Source organism: Festucalex cinctus, chromosome 5 (genome assembly GCF_051991245.1).
Source record: "Festucalex cinctus isolate MCC-2025b chromosome 5, RoL_Fcin_1.0, whole genome shotgun sequence".
Taxonomy (NCBI): Eukaryota; Metazoa; Chordata; class Actinopteri; order Syngnathiformes; family Syngnathidae; genus Festucalex; species Festucalex cinctus.
In genome coordinates, this window is record NC_135415.1 from 13796139 (window position 1) to 13815642 (window position 19504).

The 19504-nt window shown below is 40.9% G+C and overlaps 1 protein-coding gene across 3 annotated transcripts in view; it reads left to right on the plus strand.

Annotated features, from left to right (window-relative positions):
• znrf3 (zinc and ring finger 3) overlaps nucleotides 1-19504 on the plus strand; it is a 105975-nt gene that overhangs the window by 64386 nt on the left and 22085 nt on the right. For all 3 annotated transcript variants that reach the window (XM_077521690.1, XM_077521688.1, XM_077521691.1), the window contains one exon: nucleotides 6663-6785. In XM_077521690.1, coding sequence (XP_077377816.1) covers nucleotides 6663-6785 — 123 coding nt within the window. The remainder of the gene's footprint in view (nucleotides 1-6662; nucleotides 6786-19504) is intronic.

A 19504-nucleotide genomic window follows, 5' to 3' on the forward strand; every position in this document is an offset into this window, starting at 1 on the left:
TCACAGGTCACGATTCGATTCGATACCGATTAATCCCGATACGAATTTATAAGTCGATTGTTGCGATTTTTTTCATTCAAATTTAGAAAATACTAATCAGTCAATTTGTAGAGTGTAAGATTTGTATGAAAATGTATTATTTATTTATCTTAAACTTCAGTCTTATACAGGTTGTAATCTGTTTCATGTTTGAACAGCATTAAAATAAAATATTAAGGCTTAATGTTCCGTTCATATAACATTCTTCCATGCTTAAGCTGTGAACCCTAACCCGAAGTAAGACGTTTTGTTGAATATTTTTCCATTAAATGGAAGTTTAAAAATCGATTCAGACGCCTATTGAATCGATTCGAGAATTGCGCAATGTAGTATCGCGATATACTGCCGAATCGATTTTTTTTTAACACCCCTACTGTATATAGTGGGGCAATGGATCACACAAGTCAAGATTCGGATCATATCATGGATCGGATTGTTTTTCCAACCAATCACAGCTCAACTGTTTTCTAGGTTTGGTCATGTGACATTCACAACCTGTTTTCTAGGTTTGGTCATGTGACATTCACAAGCTGAGCTGTGATTGGTTACCTGAGCCCTTGTGATGTCATTTTCATTCGACAGCAAGTTGCAAAATGTGTTTTTAAAGGTACTAATTGTACATGAAAAATAATGAAAATATCAAATTTATTATAGGCAAAATATTAATGTTTGACTGCCAAAAAATGGCTAAATAAGTATTTCACCCTTTATGTGAAGGACATTTTCGTCTCGTCTTTATTAAGTCGACGAAAATGCAGACTGATTTAGTCCCAGTTATTGTTTATTAATGAGGGTTTTAGTCTAGTGTAGTCTAGTTTTAGTCCGGTGGAAAATGTGTGTTGATGAAATTATTTTTGTTTAATTTTTGTTGACAAAATTAACACTACGACCAATCAATCCGCGGATTATAATCCAAACTGTGGGCCCTGATCCGAACCGACCGCTAATGATCCGTTGCACCACTACTATTATGTCAATATGTTAAAAATATCTTAGTAAGGCAGTTATGCTGTCATGCTAACGATCTAACGATCTGTTTTCTATGTTTGGTCATGTGACATTCACAAGCTGAGCTGTGATTGGTTACCTGAGCCCTTGTGATGTCATTTTCAGTCGACAGCAAGTTGCAAAATGTGTTTTTAAAGGTACTAATTGTACATGAAAAATAATGAAAATATCAAATTTATTATAGGCAAAATATTAATAAATATAAATATTACTATTATTATTAATAATAATAATAATAATAATAATATAATATTAATAAATAAATAAATAAACCAATCCATGCTTCAAGTTGCCTTGTTCCAGAATTCCTTGGTAGTCTTGTTATGTCATTGTGTACTCCACAGATCAGGTGTAGCAAAAGCGGGCCCAGTAACCTAAGCGAGCCTCCGTGTTTGGAAGTAGCTCAGAAAGGGGGTCAGCCTGGGGTCGTCTTAGCAAGCCGTCCCGTCACCTGCGCGGGTCAGTCGTTTTGCAGACGGGCGCTCGGCGCGCACGGCCCCGCGCTCCGTCACGGCGCCGGCGAAAGCAGGTGGGTGCGAGGACTGGCGCCGGGCCCAGGTTTGTCTTCCTCGAGGTTCTTGTGTGCATGTGATCAACAACACTTTGCTTCGGTTGACTTTGTCTGCCAAGACATCTTGCAAAACCTGCTCTGGAGGCGAGGCGGTAAAAAAAAAAAAAAAAAGAAGCAATCTGCCGTCTCTCTCTCTTTCTCTCACTAGCTTTTTTCTTTCTTGCCTTCGACTCTGTGTGCTGCCCGTGTTCGAACGTCACACGACATGCTTCAGCAAGAGCCGCGCTTGAAATAGACGTGCAATTCAGCAGGTTCTTTCTCTGAAGATTTCGGCTTTTGTAGCCCGCGAGCATCCGACGCCCGCCCCCAACACCCCCCCAAGTTCAAAGGCCCTCATGGATGCTGGCGAAAGAAGTGGAATTTATTTTTGCAATACGTTAAGAAGTTTGGGGTCACTTATATACCCTTATTTTTCAAAGGAAATTATTAATGTAAATATTACTGTAGAGCTCTGAAAATAAATGGAGACCAAAGTAAAATCTGAAATATACTCAAGTAAAATATGAACTAAAAACTTTCTAAACTCAGCTACAGATATTGTCAGTTAGAAAATGTTATATAAATATATATTAGGGCTGCACAATATATCGAAAAAATATCGATATCGCGATATTGGCCCATGCAATATGCATATAGCAAAGACATGCAATAAGTTTCATATGGAACTTTGTGCTTTTATCTGAATTTGAACAGTCAGACGGGACCTAAAATGTGCACCGCCATCCAATGGTTGAACATTATCGAGAGGTAATTACAATTCATTAACTAAAAATGTATTGAGTTTGCTTATTTTGCTGTATGGAAAAATGTAATTCTTTAATTAGATAATAAAAAGGGAATTTCTTTTAGTAAATGTTAAATATTGCAATAATATCTATCGCTATACTCAGCAACTATATCGCATATCTCATGATTTTCCAATATTGTGCATATATATATATATATATATATATATATATATATATATATATATATTAGTGAGGGGCCGCCGCCTGATAAAAGGGGGAGGGGATAGCAACTAGGACCCCCTTAAAAACTCCGTTGCCGGCCGATGCGCTACAGGTGGAGTTGAAATCCCCGCCAGGAATTCATTGAGTGTGTGGCCTGCGTAACAAGATACTCATGTGAAAGGCTGCCCTCGCATCCCCCCCTATCTGCCCCCTCACCCCCCATGGCACTGCGACAGGCAAGGCAAAACAAAAGTGCCCCCTCGTGGTACCGACGGCTACTAACAGGCCCGGTAAAACGTAGCATCCTTCTGCTCAGTTTTATTGGGCGCAAGGTTGGTGTCGCGTTAAAAAAAATAAAAAATAAAAAATTTAAAAAAAAATACCCACCTACCCAAGTACCTACAGCTAAAATCGCAAATCGCTGGTGACCGTCAAGCTGTGACGCAGGGCATCGAAAAGGGCCCCCGCTTGCGGAGATAATGGTCAGCCTCTAAAATAACAACAAGGTTCCCAAACAACAACAACACTGGCCCATTTTGGAGCGCAAAAAGCCTCCCAAGGCCGCGCACAATGCTCTAGTGTTCAGGATGCGGGGGCGCCGGCGGGGCTCCCCCCGCTGCCATCTTGCTCGGAAAAGCTCTGGAGAGCAGCGCTTGCCTTTTCCAAGGGTTACTTTCGTTGACTGATGATTTCTGCTGTGCACTTTTGAAGAAGTGCTTCCTTTTCCCTTCAATTTTGTAATCCTCTAAAAAGAGTGCGCTCTGAAATTATCATCGCAAATGTATAGTTGAACTCTCGCTAACTCCCCCCATGATGAATATTTCCATATTTATTTATAAATAAAGTTGAGTTGAGTTGAGAGTAGTAAGAGTAGTCATTGTTTTAGTGCCTCGTCCTTTCTCCTGGATTCTCGTTCGCTTGACTATATAAATAAGAGGTAATTTCTGAGTGTGTATTTGTGGGAAAGGGTCCTTCCAATTGATGTTTTTCAGAATTTGACAGAGCAAGTTGCATACTTTTTGTGCCATGTCCTGTCTCCTGCATTCTCGGCCCCACAATGAATAATTTCCAGGTGTTTATACTCTTCTGATAGGAACCTTCTAAATGGTGTTTTGGACAATTTTACAACCGTATCCTCTCAAACGCTAACATTTGAATATAGTGTGACATCTCATGTCTCCTGAATTCTCGTACACTTGACTAGAGTGATATATACTTGGCTGGATCAAATTTCCAGAAAGGAATTTACATGAAAGTGGTCTTATCGCTTTCAATGTGCTGTCTCGTAGATTCTCTTCCACTCAACTTAAATAGGTTCTAAGTCATTTCCAGGTGGGAATTTGTGTAAAGGTTTTACCAAAAGATGTTTTTTTTTTTTTGTTTGTTTGTTTTTTTTTGGGGGGGGGGGGGGGTACAACCTCAAAGTCTTCAACATTAATCATTTGACATTACGTGTCCTGCCTCCTAGGTTCTCTTCCACTCAACTAAATTGGTAATAACTCATTTCCAGGTGTGAATTTGTGTGAAACTGTTCTTCCAAAAAAATGTTTTTGAGAGATTTACTCCCTCAAATTCTTCAAAGCTAACATTTGATCTTTCATGTCCTGTCTCCTGGATTTGCTTTCACTCGTCTAAGTGAATAATAGATCATTTCCCGGTATCAATTTGTTTGACAGGCTACGTTCAAATTGTTTTTAGACAATTTCACAAGCAGATCTTGTTCCAGGCCTGAGTAGGATGCGACAAACGCAAATTCCATCCTTTTTGTGCCACGTCCTGTATCTTGCATTCTCTTCCTCTCGACTATTTTGATAATTTTACAACCAGCTTCTTTCATGCTAACATTTGTGGATGTGGTGAAGCTTTAGCATGTGTTGGGACGAATGCAAGTTCCATTTCCTGTCTGCTGGATTCTCTTCCACTTCACTAAATAGATAATAGATCATTTCCAAGAGGGAATTTGTGTGAAAGGGTCCTTCCAAATGTCGTTTTCGAGATGGTGACAATCCATTCTTTTTATGGCATGTTCTGTCTGCTGGATTCTCTTCCACTCTACTAAATAGATAATATATCATTTGCAGGGAGAAATTTGTGTAAAATGATGCCTTGAGAATTTTGAAACCTACCGATCTTCCTTACGCTAACATTTGTCCACGTGTGGGAGGCTCCTGAGTAAGATGTGACGAGTTTGTCGGCGAGTGAAGGCACCTCGGGCTCCAAGCTCTGTTCCGCTCGCTGCAATGCAGTGTATTCATAATCACAAGCGACGGTGTGAGAAATTCCCGTCAGCTTTCATCACCAAAGGCGCTAGAAGATGCTACACTGTCCAACTCTGCAACACATTCCTTCCCTTTTGACTCGCTCGACCTGATTTGCATGCGACCCCTTCCCAAAGTCCTCGACGATAATAACCCCAAAACCCCTTCAGGTCAGGTTTTTGATCTCTGAGACTTGGCTTCGATTGGCCGCTAACCTGCGCCCGGTTGAAAGGTTAGGGGTCAACTCGGGGAGTAAGGGTATCTGAGGTCATCAGCAATGGTGCCGAGGCTCGAGCGGACCTCGAGGGGGGCACGGCGTCACAATGCTGACTGATTGGGGGGGGGGGCTGCGGTCGTCGGGTTAATAGGATAAGTGGCCCTGCGGGTCAGTCAGGAGCGCTTCTGATGCTAATAGTGCACTTTGTCTTTACAACTGTTGCCAGGGAGGCAAATGGATCGATCCTGAGTTCTGGTTTTTGGTGGCCAAGGTTCGTCTTCAATGGTTTGTGGATATCGCAAATCTCGGACAGTCGGACCGGGTATGAAATGCACAAAGTGTAGGTGGATTGGGTGGGTTTGTACATAGGACTTCGTTATCAGTACACCATGAAGCCGATTGATGTTTTGACGACAGTGACTGTAATACAATGAAAATATTTGAAGTTGTGGAGGAAGCAACAAAATTGTCCAATTTGGGAGGAAACAAAATTCCACATCTATCTTGTACCATCTCCTGCCTTCTCTTCCATCCTCCTCTCTTGCATTGTGCCATCTCCTGCGTTCTCTTTCACTCACTTCTCTTGTGTTGTATCGTTTCCTGCGTTCTCTTCAACACTCCTCTCTTGTCTTGTAAAGTCTCCTGCATTCTCTTCCACTCACTTTTCTTGTCTTGTACTTTCTCCTGGATTCTCTTCCACGCTCCTAAACTGAGTAGACAATTTTGAAGGTTTAAATATGTGAAAGTGGTTCATTTACGAGTGATGTTTTGGGGCATTTAAGTCAGCAAGCGAGCATTTATCCACCTCTTACATTGTACTGTGTCTTGTAGGGGTGTGAATTGCCTTGTACCTGACGATTCGATTCGTATCACGATTCACAGGTCACGATTCGATTCGATACCGATTAATCCCGATACGAATTTATAAGTCAATTGTTGCGATTTTTTTTCATTCAAATTTAGAAAATACTAATCAGTAAGCTTGTAGAGTGTAAGATTTATATGAAAATGTATTATTTATTTATCTGAAATTTCAGTCTTATAGAGGTTGTAATCTGTTTCATGTTTAAACAGCATTAAAATAAAATATTAAGGCTTAATGTTCCGTTCATATAACATTCTTCCATGCTTAAGGTGTGAATCCTAAAAAAAAAAAAAAATAAAATAAAAAAAAATCGATTTTGCCTATTATTGAATCGATTCGAGAATCGCGCGATGTAGTATCGCGATATATCGCCGAATCGATTTTTTTTTTAACACCCCTAGTGTCTTGCATTCTCTTCCACTCACCTAAGCCAAGTGGGTGGTATCTGAATGTAAATCTCTGTTTGTGGGATTTTTGGAGTGTTTTTGTGAAATGTACAAGTCAGGAAGAGTCATGCGTTTTCTAATGTAGTTGTTTCTCTAATACTTTTTGGCTTCATCAGCACTTTCACTGCACGAGAATTGCTTACCATCCTGCTTTTCAGGATCAACACACACCATATTTCTCAGAAAATAGGTGACAGGTGGATTAATGCTTGTTACCCTGCCTCAAGAGGGCGATGCCCAGAGAGGATTGCCCCAATTTTTGTAGCGCGGAAACACTAATGAATCTTTTTTTCCCCCGCCTCTTGCAGATGCATCCTTTGGGCTTGTGTAACAATAACGACGAGGAGGACCTGTACGAGTACGGCTGGGTGGGCGTGGTGAAATTGGAACAACCAGAGCTGGATCCCAGTTGTCTCACCGTGCTGGGAAAGGTAAACAAGAGCAGCCGTGTATGCATGTTGCCGCGTGGGAGGCCGAGGCGTCCCCAAATATGAAATTACCGTAAATGTGCCATGGTCTTGAGGGAAGGGGTTTGTTGTTTCGAAGATTGGCTTCAACCCCCCAATGGTGCTTCACTTACCTCCCTTCTCCCCCACATGTATTGCATTATCAAGCTTTTAATGCGATGGATTATTGAGATAAAGTTTTAATTTAGGATTATATTGACAATGAGCACAATTATGTTATTAACTCATTTGCTCCCAAAAACGTATAAATACGTTCTATTTTAAAGAGTACCATGCTCCCAAAGACTTATTTATACGTTTTTATGTTGTTGTTTTTTGTTTTGTTTTTTTATGCTAGAGCATACAGAAGGCTTCGATGTAGTCTCTGAACTGAAAAGGGTGCTTGAAGCAATGGTAGATAAAAACGGCCAGCAGGTGGCAGCAGAGTATAAGAGATCAACCAGGGCCATGTTGCAAAAAGTTGTTTCCCCCACTGTTTTAAACAGATTTGTGTATAATGATAAACCATAACTGTATTCTAATGCTAATTGCTGCAACATGGAAACAGAAAGAAATTTACTTTTTTTCCTGATGAAATAAGATACTCTAATCTTTGTTGGTTCCATGTTTTTATAGCAATAGAACAGAATATTCAATGGGCCTGGCAAAATTGGTCAAAATCCAGTAAAACAGCCGGGAGCGATGAGAATGGCCTGGAGTGAATGAGTCATGCTGCGTTCTCACCAAAAGTGGGGGAAGGCGTTTCGGCGGCGCGTTTGCATTGTAGTCCATGGAGTTCACGCGCAATGGAATGTGCGTGGGGCGGCACGGAGGACGCGTTTGGCTCGCTGGGACGCGATGCGCAGCAGCGAAAATCTGCACATTCGTGATGAAAATCCGCACAATTGCATATTCGCCAAAGTTAAAAAAAATTGAACTTTTTTTCGCTTTTTGCGGCAGCCAATCGGCTTCCAGTACGGGCTATGTCCTCTCTCTCTTGTCTCACCAAGCGCAACAACACGCAGCCGGGACAGAATGGTGAGAAAAGAAGTAGCATTCAAGTGCTGGTAAGTCTGTTTACTTCCTAATGAAGTATGCAGAGGAAGCAGCAATGTTTTTCATCCATGTCAAAGCTATTTTTAGCACAACAGCCGGCCGCCAGATTGCCACTAAAAAAACAAAAGCGCTATCACGTACCTCAAAAAAGGAGAAAATAGTACCACGGCTGTTTAGTCCCATGAAAGAAGTGGAAGTATTTGGTGGTGCTCACTTTTTGTTGACTCGCTAAAGTGCACCACTTGTTCACCAAGGGACACGCCTCCTCTGCTCCGGTGCGCACGAAAGCGCGAATGAGTGCTAATCGTTCCAAAAAACTCTACGTGGTGAAACGCTCGCGAAGGAAGCATTCCAGTTCTCCTTTTCAGATTTGGTGAGAACCCAGTATTAATATCCCAAAAAGAAAAAAAAAACATGAGGGATTCGTGAATGGGAATTTGCAGTCGGCATTTTGTGTGGACCCCTCTCGCCAGGCCAGACAGTGCAGCGCGTACCCCCTGCCGGTCGCCACCGTGCCCGACCCCGGTTTCGCATCCCGGGCCCGCTCCCACATGCTCACGTCGGCCCCTCCCCGTCCTCGCCATACCAGCCCGCCCGCCCGCGACTGAACCGCTTTGCTATCAACAAAGCTGGAATCTTTTCTTCTCAATTCAGAGTCAATTCAATTACCAAATTCTGCATAATTGACGATTTGGGGTGGGCAAAAAAATGCTGTTTACACGAAACCGTGTCTAAAAATAAAACGTGTCTGGGAACACAAGGCCCCCCAGCTATGCTTTGGCATAGCAACGGGAACGTTGCCCTCTATTTCAAGTTGGCTTTTTTTTTTTGTTGTTTTTTGAAGTGGCCGATGCGGATGGTCAAAAGCGCTTCTGCTGGAAATGGATGAGAGCCCACCTCAAGCAAGGCGCTTTGTTTGTTTTGTTGGAATCTTAATAGGAGGGTGGGCTCATTGGAAAGTTGATGCTTGAATATTTGCCCCCTCCGCACACAAACACACATACACATTTCACCTCGCACTATGGGGTATCTAGGGCAGGGGTGGGCAAACTTTTGTGTTCAAGCAGGGCTTGTAGATGAGGTTACCAAAGGTCATACTGACACACATAATTCACAAAGAAGCGTTACACCTTAATTTAAGCGACTCAACAAGATGCAGTTTTGTTTTTTTGTTTTTACAAAAGGATAAAGAATATTTGCCTGTGAGTATTGTTAAGTTGTCTGTTTACATGCATGTTCGGGTTCAAATATCCGATGCTGAAAGGGATACTGGACTCATTGAACAATTTTCAGCAGTGAAAAGTTACTATTTTGTTCAGAATAAATTTGATAACTTAATTATTTTTCATGTACACTTAACACCTTTAAAAAGTATTTTTCTACTTGCTGTCGACTAATGATGACATCACCTGACTGTGCTGAGGACGTAGATAACGACCAATCATGGCTCACCAGTTTTCTGGATTTGGTCAGTGAACTGAGCCATGATTGGTCGTTTTCCTACTTCCTCAGCATCAGTCGACAGCAAGTAGCAAAATTACTTCTTAAAGGTATTAATTGTACACGAAGAATTCTGGTTACCACATTAATTATAGACAAAATATTAAGTTTTTAAGGGTTCGGCTTTGACCAGCTCAGTGATATAGTGGTAGAGTGTCCACCCTGAGACTGGGAGGTCGTGGGCTCAATCCCCCGGCGGGGTCATACCAAAGACTAAAAAATGGCACCCAATTGCCTCACTGCTTGACACTCAGCATTAAGGGTTGGAATTGGGGGGTTAGATCACCAAAAATGATTCCCGAGCGCGGCCCCTGCTGCTGCTCACCGCTGCCCCAGGGGATGGGTCAAATGCGGAGAACAAATTTCCCCCCACTTCGGTTGATGTGACAATCAGTGGTAATTTAATTTAATTTTAATTTACTGCTGAAAAGGGCTCAATGAGTCAAGTATCCCTTTTAAAGGTTTATTATTACCACAACATCGATGCTATAGCATTTGCATTGTGTGTTAGCATTAAGCTAGCAAACCTTCATCAGTTATGCGCTTTGAAAGTGCAATGTCCTTTGATTTTTTTTTAATTCAAACTTTCCAACATAAATTTGCCAAGTCATGTTGTTCAAATCGAGCCTTTCAGAACATTTAGTCGAGCAAATGCCAAGTCTTTAATTTCGCCACTTAAGTCTAACTCGACTGGCATATGACTGGAGTCCCCCACGTCTGTGTGCCAATGGCAGACAGATGAGCAGGAGGAAGAAGTAGAGGAAAGGATGAGGGGCTCTGCTCTGTGAAGTCGGCCGGCCAAGCTTACAAAAGTGCTGGCGTGTCACATATCTGTACACAGTTCTTTCCTGCCTTTCCTGTCTGCTTTGTGCGAAGCCGCACCGGGTTCGGGAACCCTGACCCTTCCTTGTCTGCTGTAGTAGCAGCAGAAGCGGATTTTTCCTACGTTGGCTTTCATAGGGTGACTTTGGTGGATGCAAAAAAAAAAAAAAATAATTCAACATCCAATGACTTGTTTAACTTTGTGTCAAAATGAGTGTGTTAATTTTGAGTTAAAGTTCCTTTAACGGCATTAATGTTTTTTTCAACGACCACCCCTTACTTGGAAAGCCTGTACTGGGGGAATTCCAGTCGCAACGCAGCAGACATGTCCACGTCATAATTTAGCAGTAATAAATTTAATAATAATACATATATTTGTGTAGACTGGGGTCAGGTTGTATTTTACTATTTTATAAATGTGCAGAATTTCATGTGACATCATGTTAAAGATTAGATAGTTCTTAATAAGAAAAGAAAAATACACTGAGCTGTCACCAGCGTCTTACAAATGCAATTATGTCATCTAGTGGCAGAAAAATGACCTCAACACAAATCAATTATCACACTCGTTTTTTACAGTACAGCACATCTTTTTAATTTGAACTCAATTTTATGAATTATTATGAAATTATGGTACCAATTACTAAAATATGCATTTTCTTTTTCAATTTTATGTTACCAAGAATATGAAAACTTAGGAACAAATATTTTATTGTGCATTTATAATAGATGTAAAAATTTGCAATTAATTGTGAGTTAACTATTGAAGTTATGTGATTAATTAAGATTAAAGATTAAAGGCATAGTTGACTCTTGACTCATTGAGATATTTTCAGCAGTGAAAAGGGTTTTATTTATATATATATATATATATATATATATATATATATATATATATATATATATATATATATATATATATATACTCACTCACACAAGCTTTCATCATGTAAGCCACACATGGTCACCCAGGCGGAGAAGTTGGTTCACACCAAGTGGCACCGAAGGCAAGTTTCAAAAGTCATTTTTTTACTTGCTGTCGACTGATGATGACATCACCTGTGCTGAGGAAGTAGGTAATGACCAATCACGGCTCAGTTTACTAACCAAACCCAGAAAACAGGTGAGCCATGATTGGCCGTTACTTACTCCCTCAGCACAGGTGATGTCATCATCAGTCGACAGCAAGTAGAAAAAAAAAAACTTTTTAAAGGTATTAATTGTACATAGAAATATAATGAAGTTATCAAATTAATTCTGGACAAAGTATTAATTTTCACTGCTGAAAATTATGCGACGATCTAAGCAAAGCGTGTCTGCTTTGCTAAGTCGGCGGCGCAGACGGGAGCGGCCGTCTGCATGCCGAAAGTCGTCCTGCCCAGCTGGTATGCGCTTGTCGCGTGTGTGGCCTGGCGCTGCCCCTCAGCAGCTCCTGCGTCAAGCGCCATCAGTTCCACCTTAAACGCGTGCCAAGACAACATTTCAGAGCACGGCCGGGGCCCACTACAAAGCGCTTAAAAATAACCCCAGAGAGCGGCGAGGAGAACAGTGGAAGTTTTCACACAAAAAAAAAGATCCTCGTGTCATCCCCTCCCTGAAATAAAGCGAGCCGCTTTCAAGTTTTGGCCAGAGGCGGCACGCAAGCGTAAAATGTGTATCCTGTGTGGGAAGCGTCCTAAAAAAACCGTGGTGGGTTGCCCGTGGAACAATGTGTGTGGCCGAAGCAAGGGGGTCTCTTTCTGCCATTTCATGCCATGATCCTGACTTGTCTCGACTCACTTTTGGGCTGACAAAATCTTTGAACCCTCACCCTCTCGTAAAAAAAAGAAAAGAAAAAAAAAACCTCCCCACTTGAAAGAATTTTTGCTAGACCTTCGACTTGTGCCCTGTAGTGTTAATTTCGTCAACTAAAACTAAACAAAAATAATTTCGTTAGCACACATTTTTCACTGGACTAAAACTAAACTTAGACTAGACTGAAACCCTCATTAACTCACTCGCATTAACTAACTTCACTCGCTGGATTTTGACTGATTTTGCAAGGCCACACAGAATATTGTGTTCTATTGTTATAAAAACATAGAACCTACCAAAAGAAGGATTAGAGTCTCTTCATTCATCAAGAAAAAAAAAAAAAAAGTAGATTATTTTTTTTTTAAAATCTTTTTTCCGTTTTGTAGCAATTGGCACTGGAATACAGCTAAGTTTCATCATTATTCACTAGGGGTGTGCTCAAAAAATCGATACGGCAATATATCGTTGTGGGCCTCATTACAATACACGTATCTATACGCAGGCGTCAGAATCGATATTGCACGTTAACTTTAAATAGGCAGTTAACGACGCGTTGCTTGCGCAAGGCTGTACAGCCTCTTTGCAGCTCATGTATTGGGATACATATGTATCGCGATACGTATCGTATTGTGAAGGCTGTATCGTGATAGGTATCGTATCGTGAGGTTGGCGGCAATACCGAGCCCTATTATTCACAAACCTGATCAAAACGCTGGGGAAAAAAAGCTTGTTGCAACATGGCCCTGGTTGATCTTTTATACTCTGCTGCCACCTGATGGCCGTTTTTTGTAATAACTACCATTACTTTAAGTAGGGGTGTTAAAAAAAATCGATTCAGCAATATATTGCGATATTACAGCGCGCAATTCTCGAATCGATTCAATAGGCAGCTGAATCGATTTTTAAACATCAATTTTTGATAGAAAAATATTACAAAACGACTTACTTAGGGTAAGGGTTCACACCTTAATCATGGAAAATAGTTTCAGATAAACAAATAACACATTTTCATACAAATCTTAGTGTACATGTACAAGTTTACTGATTAGTATTTTCAAAATTTAAGTAAAAAAAAAATAAAAAAATCGCAATAATCGACATAAATTCATATCGGGATTAATCAGTATCGAATCGAGTTGTGACCTATGAATCGTGATACGAATCGAATCGTCAGGTACTAGGCAATTCACACCCCTAGCTTTAAGCGACCTCTTCAGTTCAGAGGATGCATCAAAGCCTTCTATATGCTCCAGCATAGAAAAACAAAAAAAAATGGTAATATTTAAAACAGAATGTACTTATACATTTTTGGGAGCAAATGAGTTAATAAACATTAACTGGGACTAAATCAGTATGCATTTTCGTCAACTAATGAAGACGAGACGAAAATGTCCTTCACTTAATAAAAATTGGACTAAAATCTGTGGACATTTTAGCTCGTAAAACAAAACGAGATGAAAATTATATGATTTTGTCAAATCTTGTCTGCTAATCTGTCACATCTGTGACCCTGTCATGTGACACACAGCACAAACACATGATTTGGTTTATTGGTTTTGAACATATAAACATAAACACTTTAAAAGCGTAAAATACAAGTAAAAATATAAATGTAAAGGAAGAAAGGCAAAAAAAATTGTCATGGTTCAGACAGGAAGTGGATTGACGGTGAAAGGTTAAAATAAAAAAGTAAATTATAGTTATAATGTAGCATTAATCCAATGGCTATAACGTTCCAACAGTAATGTTAATGCGACTGCTAACTCATGTTGGCTAACTTACTAGCTTATAGCATGGAGCCATAGTCACCACTGTGTGTAAAGTTGTTTTTCATCAAAAACATGAGAAAAGTTTATGTGAAATAGTTTTAGATCCGAAAAGGTTCAATATAATTGCTGACAAAAAATAAAAATAACTAAACCGGCGTAAAATGGTTGTCCTGACTGAAGTGAGACTAAAACATTTTTGTTGACTAAAAATACATGAATAAAATTATGCTTGATTGGACTAAAATAAAGACTAAAATGCTAGCTTTTATAGTCGACTAAAAATTGACTAAATAAAAATGGGTTGAGGTTGTAATTAAAAACTAACAAGCGTGACTGAAATTGGACTAAAACTGAGACTAAATTTAAAAATGGCAGACAAAATTACCATATCGTGCCCTTCTTCGGTCTTACGTAGGAATGTCTGCAAAGACCAAGCCCTGTCGCAAATAGCAAAAGTTTTTTAATAGTTGCTGCCCACGCAAAAAGTTTTCTAATTGTCCGTAGATGCATCATGATGGCACAAAGCACAAAACGGTGAATAAGCCAATTTTTCAGCGATTCAGCATGTTCATGTTGAATTTGATGAATTGTTCACCTCTAGTGTCAAGTCCAACTACGAGGCACACATCTGGGAAAAAAATTCCCCAAAGTACACGCAAACCGTTTTCACTTCAACTTCCCAGCTTGCGTGACCTCGCACCCATGTCCTCATCTTGCGTTTGTAGACGCGTGTGGAATGCGTCTGGCGACAGGTAGGCTTGTCAGCCAAAAGGAACTGGCACCGACCGGTGCGTTTTTTTGGGAGCAAATGTTTGGCAAGGCCTTCCATGACGGAACAATTGTTGCCTCTGCCATTCATCTCGAAAAGCATTTCGTGGGTGTGTTTTAATTACCTGTGCGGCTGACTTCCAAAAAAAATAAATAAATAAATAAATAAAAAATTAAAAAATACAAATAAAAATAAAGTCAACAAGTTGATATCTGGGAAGTAAAAAAGTACAGAAATACCTTTTTGAACTGGCATGTCGGGGGTGTAATGTTGCAGTTAGGCTTCCAGTAATTTAGAAACTAATTTTTTGACTGTTAAACACAAAAAAAAAAAAAATCCACACTGAGCCCTGCCATAAATGGCAAAAAAACAAAAAACAAAAACTGTGACAAAAACGCTCTCTTGTGTGGCTAAAGTTAGCTCTTCCCCAACATACAATCATTGTCTGTTATCTAGCTGTATCACACGAACTTGAATTAAGAATTTAATTTGTTCTGCGACACTTGTATCTCAAATCACAGAATTAAACAGTTTGTGCACGGCAATAATTCGATGGGCATCGTGCTGCTCATTCTGCTGTGATCTTCTTGGCCAACAGAGGGCAGTATAATATGTACTCGGGATTTTTTTTTTTTAGTCAGGTTTTCCTTTTTTCGGGATGGGCGAGTACCGATACCAGACATCAGTACTCGTGACGGCGGCAAAAAGCAATATCGGCCGCCCTCTTGTGGCCATTTTACAAACAGGAATTAGAAGTGGCATCGAACATACCTTTTCTGATTTTCGATTGGCGTTTTTAAAATGTATAAAAACAAATGTTACATGCATTTCTGAAGGTGGAATGAAAAAAGAAAAAAAAGTGAAGGGCAGCAGACAGCCGAGTGTGATATGGAGGGCGACTCACTGGCTCCCAGCCTGTGGCAAAAATGATGTCCTGCACACTCAGGTGTTGCGTCGGAGGTCGTCTGGAGGGCACGGCAGCGCCACGGGAGTGTCATGCGCATGCCGGCGCTCCTCCTCAAGCCGGCCTCGTTCTGACCTTGTTCTCGAGACGCCGGTCCATCGCGCCTTGTTTGTTCGCCGCTTTCGGGGGTGGGTGGGGGTTTGGGCGACGCTGTCTGGTCGGTGGGCGTATTTGTGCATGTGCGCACACACGCACGCATCAGCTCGTCTGCTGTTTGTCAGCCCGCGCGAGGCCCGCAGAAGGGTTTTGTTCGGGATGCAGACGGCGGCGTGAGTCACCGCGTCTCGTTCTCGCGCTCTCTGCTCAAGCCATTTTACAAACTCACGAGGGTTGCGGGCATTCTGCAAAAATGCACATCATCATCATTCATCAATCTGAAGGTCCTTTGACTCATTTGCTCCCCAAAAACATATAAATACGTTCTATTTTAAATATTACCACGCTCCCAAAGAAAGTATTTATACGTTTTCTTTTTGTTTGTTGTTTGAGTATAAAGAAGTCTTTGATGCAGCCGCTTAACTGAAGAGAATGCTTGAAGCAATGGTAGTTATTACAAAAACGGCCAGTAGGTGGCAGCAGAGTATAAGAGATCAACTAGGGCCATGTTTTTCCCCACTGTTTTAACAGGTTTGTGAATAATGATGAAACTTAGCTATATTTTAATGCTAATTGCTAATTGCTACAAAACTCAAACTGTTTGAAATATACTTTTTTTGTCCTGATGAAAAAAGATACTCTAATCTTTCTTTTGGTAGGTTCCATGTTTTGATAGCAATAGAACACAATATTCTGTGTGCCTTGCAAAATCAGTCAAATTCCTGTAAAACAGTCGGGAGTGAAGGAGGTTGCTTCAGTGAAAATGGCTGCCAGTGAATGAGTTAATTGATTTTTTTAAATTTCATTTATTCAAATGCAGTACATTGTCATGTTTGAGGTTGAATTAATATAACTAATAAATGGAATAAATGGGTCATAATTTCTCATACCTACTTTTTGCTAACGATTGGGTTTTGTTTGAATAGTATCACTCACCTAAAATAAAAAAGAAAAGCATGTATCATATGGGATAGATATCAGTATCGAACAGTACTCTAGGTGGCAACATTGGTATCAAGACACCCCTACTTCACTACTTCACTCACTATTAATTTATTCTTTAGTATTTAAAAGACCCCTCACTACCAAAACGGGTGCATCAACACATGTAGACAAACAATAAAACCACAATAAAAAGTAGGGGTGTTAAAAAAAAAAATCGTTTCTGCGTTATAGCACGACATTACAGTGCACAATTCTCATATCGATTCAATATCCAGCCGGATCGATGGTTAAACATCAATTTTTGATGGAAATATTCAACAAAATGTCTTACTTAGGGTTAGGGTTCAGACTTTAAACATGGAAGACTGATATATGAATAGAACATTAAGACTTAATATTATATTTCAATGCTGTTCCAACATGAAACAGATTGCAGCCTTTTTGTGACAGTTATAACCCTGAAATACATTTTCATACAAATCTTACAGTGTACATGTACAAATTTACTGAGTATTTTCTAAATCTGAGTTTAAAAAAAAATCACCATAATTTACTCAGTCGCATCGGGATTAATCGGTATCAAAACGAATCGTGACTCTGAATTGTGATACAAATCGAACCACCAGGTACTAGGCAATTCACACCCCTGCTCAAAAGACATATTTCTTTTATCCTGTGCAAAAAAAATGACATTTTCACTCAGTAGTAGTTGTGAAAGTCTTCATTGTTTGTGTCTTTGTGACTGTATTATAGTGACCCCAGTGGCCAAGTCATGCATGCCAGGAGTCGTTGCGATGAATTAATCGTCATTCACAAACTATTTGCTATTACTATATTTTTAAATGTAAATATTATAGAGTATTAAATAACTAAAACTAATAAAAAACAACTAACTTTAACAAACCAAACTCAAAACGAAATAAAAACTAACTCAAATGAAAATTACAGAGCTCGGTGCTCTTTTCATGTCGATGTGCGTCGACGTTATCCCACCACGGCTCTTCCTGGCGGGGTGTCGGAGGAGGAGCCCCCAACACCCCCCCCCCCCTTCCTCTTTGTCGATTCCCGCTCCTAAATCACCGCTTTTTCCGGAGGATCCCGCCGCGCCCGTTTCCATGGTCACTAGGAAGCTTGTTGTGTCATGTGGCTCCGAGTGAGCCGTCCCCACCGAGAATTAGCCGCCATTCAATGGGGAGGCCAAATGAGCATGATTAGCCGTCGTGGCTCAGGCCCTGTTTAACCTTTATGAGGAAAGAAAGGTGGATAACATAGTCCATTTTTACATCTTTTATACAGAGTTCAAGTTCTCGAGAAGGTCATTTTGACATAGACAAGTATTCTGGTGAATATTGCTTTGGTGGGAAAAGAATGACGCAGATGAATCCACCCGTAACAGGGAGTTGACGTTTTTATCTCAGTCTACACCTCTGGGCTTCTGTTAATGTGTGGTGGTGATTTTTTCCTCTACTCCCACCCCCCAGCCTGTATTTTGCCATTTTGTGTTTGCTTTGTCAACAGCGGGATATTTCTGTGGACAGACAGTTGTTTACCCCTCCAGCCAATCGCTAGAGCGGGGGATGGCGGGGGGGCGTGTCAATCAATGTCGCCAGACGGGGCCGGGCGAATTTGTCGGCTGCATGACGTCAATCCCGCGGCAACTTGACAGCATGCACAGATTTTTTTTCTTCACTCACTCACTCACTCACTCACTCACTCACTCACTCACTCACTCACTCACTCACTCACTCACTCACTCACTCACTCACTCACTCAAGCTTGAGTGAAGAGCCAGCCTTCAAAAGAAAATCCATGAGGATCTGTCTAATAATAATAATAATAATAATAATAATAATTTCAACGTAAAATATTGTTTGTTTCATGCGAGTTCAATCCCAGCAGCACTCGGATCAAAAACGAGGGGGCAGACATCCAGCGAGGTCTCGCCCCTCCCCTCCCCTTCATCTCCGCCAAAGCTTTTTTGTCGGGGAATGCGTGCGTGAGAATCCTCGTGGCCCGCGCGCCCCGCTGTGTCCGGCCCCGGGCGTGGAATCTCTGAGAGACGGGGCCCCCGCGCTGCTAATCTGAGGCCTTCTCCTATCTGGAGATGCTTCTAGAGCTCTCGAGGATTAGCGGGGGCGAGAATGGCATCCTGTGCTCTCGGGCTGCTTTTATGCTCGGCCAGCGAGCCCACGATTGTCCGGAAACATGTGATGAGGAGGAGGATGAAGGAGGAAAGAGGAGGAGGAAGGGCCCGCTTGCTTCATTGAGTCCAGGCTTTGCCAATTGACTCGCAGGTCAAAATAAATAAATAATTCCACACTGTTATTCTACAAAGAGGTCTCGCTACTTTTTATATTTGTCAGTACTTATAAACACCCTAATTCTATCCCCCCATTCAAAGCATGCAGCAACAATACATCTTTTACTGTTTTCTGCCTCACTCCTGGAGTGATAAGCAATTGTCGCTATTGATGTTGGATGATGATGTGTGTCTGATTCTCCACCAGAAAGCACTGTCTTCCCCCATCCAACCCCCATTTAAAGCATGCAGCAACATTTTACACATTGTGTGGTCTCCCACAAGGGTGCTTTGGTACTGAAATTATGAGCGTCCGTCGCCAATTTTTTGTTTATAGTTGTTGACCAGACACCCCTGTTTTTCGCTCATTCAAAGCATGAAATACATTTCCACATCATTTGCTGATTACTGTGAAGGTGCCATGCTATTGAAATGAGTTGGTATTGGCATGCCATAAGGGTGTTTCCCCCATTCAAAGCATGCAGCAACATTTAATGATTTTGTTTCTTCCAATGTGCGCCACGATTTAAATGATAAGCGTGTGCCAATATTGATGTTGGATATTGGCGTGTTTATATTTGTCCACCATTCAAAGCATGCAGTGACATTTAAAAAAATTTCCTCTTTCCTGTGAAAGTGTCTTGATGATATTGACATTGGATAATGGTTGTATATATTTGTCCACCAGAT